At 34.5% G+C, this 3,224-nt stretch overlaps 1 protein-coding gene across 1 annotated transcript; it reads right to left on the reverse strand.

Annotated features, from left to right (window-relative positions):
• Positions 1 to 573: 573 nt before the first annotated feature.
• Positions 574 to 2,876, reverse strand: LOC132548114 (C-type lectin domain family 4 member M-like). Its single transcript, XM_060211935.1, has 3 exons — positions 2,621 to 2,876; positions 1,814 to 1,984; positions 574 to 815 (listed from the first exon to the last, which is right to left on the reverse strand). The coding sequence occupies exons 1-3, from the start codon at positions 2,874 to 2,876 to the stop codon at positions 574 to 576; spliced, it is 669 nt and encodes a 222-aa protein (XP_060067918.1).
• Positions 2,877 to 3,224: the final 348 nt, after the last annotated feature.

Here is a 3,224-nt window from a genome sequence, read left to right on the forward strand (position 1 = left end):
GTTTTCTTTATTTGTTGTAATTTTACAGATATTCAAGTCACAGTATACCAGAATGCTGTACATGAAAAGCATGACCATCTATCAATAGGTGTTATCTTTAATGACTTTGAGAGCTGAAATGAAAATAGAAATCTTCTGGCTACCCTCCAGTTCGAAAGGATTTAGACTTTTCTAAGAGCTGAATGAATTGATATTAAATGTAAGTTCATAACATGTTTCTTTATACTGTCTATAACATTTTTTCCCAAATAGTTAGTATATCCATCATTGATACTCATGATCACTGGAGGATATAATATCAAAACTAGTTGTTTATTTTGATATTTGAAGCTACACCTTCTATATAGTTGATGTATGTGTATTGTCTACAACAGACTTTTAAATCAAAATAATGCTAAATAGCAAACGTCCTAAAATACTATAACAGCATTTAAACAATAGAATCATAATTGTTTATCATGGACTGCTACTCTATCAATATTACTAACGCTCATGTTCTACATCCATAAATGGAATGACTAATGATGTAAAGTCCTGTGTACCAATGATACATGAAGAAATTTCCTTTGTAATCTACACAAGCTGAGGTCTCTCGCAAATAAATTTATAAGGATCATTGCAATGTTCATCAAACAAAGCAGGCACACCAAGTACTGCACAATCTGCACTGTGCATGTCAGGGGAATCCCCATCGAAGTTATTAAAGGATACTTTTGACCACATTTGTATATCAAATGGAGTACCATCAACCCATTTCCATTTTCCTTCCATCACAACATCCGTCAGACCAATGTAGAGATACCGTCTGTTGTTACCTGTTATACGAGAAACATAGTCATTGAGATTAAGGATTAACAATATGATAACCTCAAAACAATTAATCCTGTCCCGCGTGAAATTATATAACTATACTTCCTTAAAGCATGTCACCTTTTGGACAAAATACCGGACCTTTGACTCTATTAATACCTCAGGACTTTGTTATAGGCTTTGAGAAAAAATACTTTTAATCTATCATAATTATATCATATCATGTTATATATTTTTTATTTTCTACTAAAGAAATTTTCACAGGAACCCCAAATTAAAAGGAAATTAGGTCCTTTCAACCCTGACAAAATCTTAACAGGAGACCAATAGTCCTGTATTAGCCACATGATATTCACTTCCCTTCATCAACGTTATAATCGAAACAAAATGTGTTTAAAAGGGGTCGCTTTTTTCATCGACTTCATTATATTCATGAGGTACTTCAATTTTATATTTTTATCTTAAAGCTTCAAGTACCTTTTGCGAATGCAAAGTAATTGGGTAAATTAGAAATCACGTCAGTGTTCATTCACCAAAGCATTGAACACGTAGATAAATACGTCTCAAAAAGAATTAGAATGTTTGCGAATGAGATCATTATGTCTACTAATTTATCGATCTGCATGTCTCCATTGTCAGGCTATTTGCCAACATCTTAACTTATATCTTGAAACGTGCCATCATCTAAGTTAAAGAAAACGTAGCATGCAGATTACGAGAAACTTCGTGGACTAGACGTTCACCAACAGTGTCTACCATCTGCAATTTCAAATAATGGAAAATTCGAAAAAAACAAAAATTGAAATCGGCAAAATTTAGATTGAAGGTTAAATTTTAATTATTGTTCTACTGACGCTGTGCCTTTTTCGATCCAACCTGCTTTTTTCTTTTGTTAAGTCCCCTTTCGGTAACTATCTCCTTATGACTGAAGGGTCTAGAAGGACGGTAAACAAAATATTGTTCATATCTGATTTCGTATATTTTCTATCAACTTATTGCATACTTGTTAAATATTTGAGTGCTCCGTTAATCTTTGCTGGCGAGGTCAACACGAGTAATCTTCCATCTTCCTGTTCACATGTCCGACTGGCGTTATCCCAAATCATGTTTTTCTCTATTATCTTGATGCAAAGATTCCCGTCTTCGACGAACGTGTATCCTGATCGTTGACAATCTACAACAGCAATATCAGATTTGAGTTTACACCATCACGACATTCAATATCCTATGAAACCAATAGGTATAGATTACAGGACAATTCAAATGATTTTACTGCCTTTTATCTTTGTGTTGGATTATCAAACAGTTATAATCTATACATATATGTTACGTTCTTGACATGTACGTGCTTTGTTAGGGATTTACGTATTTTAAACATTCTCCTTATACCGGTACGAGTCTTTATTTGTTGGGTTTAGCCTTGTCATATTGGATGTTACAAACAATTCATATTTTGACCTTACTTTGGCATATTTATCATATAACAATGCTTAGTCTGTTGAACATCTATGGTCATTTAGGGACGACGTAACGTTAAAAAACAAGACGTGACGGAAAACTGACTCTGTATGAGCCAGGCAGAGGCGTTTCCATAGTAAGTCATTGCAGTCTGTGTTCATGCTTTCTGCATAGTGATGTTGATAAGGAATTACGCTCACAGTTCACCGTGTCAACTAATTGAAACGTGTTTAAATTTTCATTCATCTGTGTTCTGTTAAATCATCAGTTGGAATGATTAATTGATACCTTAGGAGTTGAATAGCACCGACCATTTAGTGGTAAGATGATATAGATAACTTACATTACTTACTTGTATCACCTTTGTACACCACACGTGGTACAGGAAACTGAGACGGTAAAGTATTGAAAGTGGCGATTCCGGTGTACACGTCACAATCATTAGTCACCTCGGAGAATTCAAACATGTAGCAAACCATTTGAAGGAGGCAAAGTAAGGCACATTCTCTTAAAGATGACGTCGATCTCGAAAAGAGAAGGTCTCCACATATTTGACTTGTGTGGTTGATCACGTGATGTGTGTAGGTTCCCGACAGAACGATTGCCATGGTCATTTCTGTAAATAGAATAATCATTCTGAACATTCTCTCCTGAAGGACGTTACTTCCGAAAGGAGCAAATTTCCACATATTTGACATGTGCGGTTGATCACATGATGTGTCCAGGTTTCCGACATAAAGATTGGCATGGTAACTCTGTGAATAACCCAGACATGTTTTTATTAATCTTTATCACACAATTCATTAAGATATCGACTTTATCTTATTGCTACAGAGAATCAACTTTACATTACGTACATAGTTGTATTAGTATTAATAAAATAATATAATCTAGAATTGTATCGATGACAGTGTTTACCTACTAAGCACCAACATACCACAATACTATTGTTTTGC

This window comes from Ylistrum balloti, unplaced genomic scaffold, assembly GCF_031769215.1.
Source record: "Ylistrum balloti isolate Yb309-2 unplaced genomic scaffold, AGI_CSIRO_Ybal_v1 Utg370002, whole genome shotgun sequence".
Classification (NCBI taxonomy): Eukaryota; Metazoa; Mollusca; class Bivalvia; order Pectinida; family Pectinidae; genus Ylistrum; species Ylistrum balloti.

Bases quoted from the DNA above. Each gene is read 5' to 3' on its own strand.
- LOC132548114 (XM_060211935.1), bottom strand. From the start codon at position 2,876: ATGGCAATCGTTCTGTCGGGAACCTACACACATCACGTGATCAACCAC. The intron at 1,985-2,620 runs GTAAGTAATGTA...TTGCTGTTGTAG, and splicing joins GGTGTACAAAGGTGATACAA to ATTGTCAACGATCAGGATAC. The intron at 816-1,813 runs GTATGCAATAAG...CTCGTATAACAG, and splicing joins AGCACTCAAATATTTAACAA to GTAACAACAGACGGTATCTC.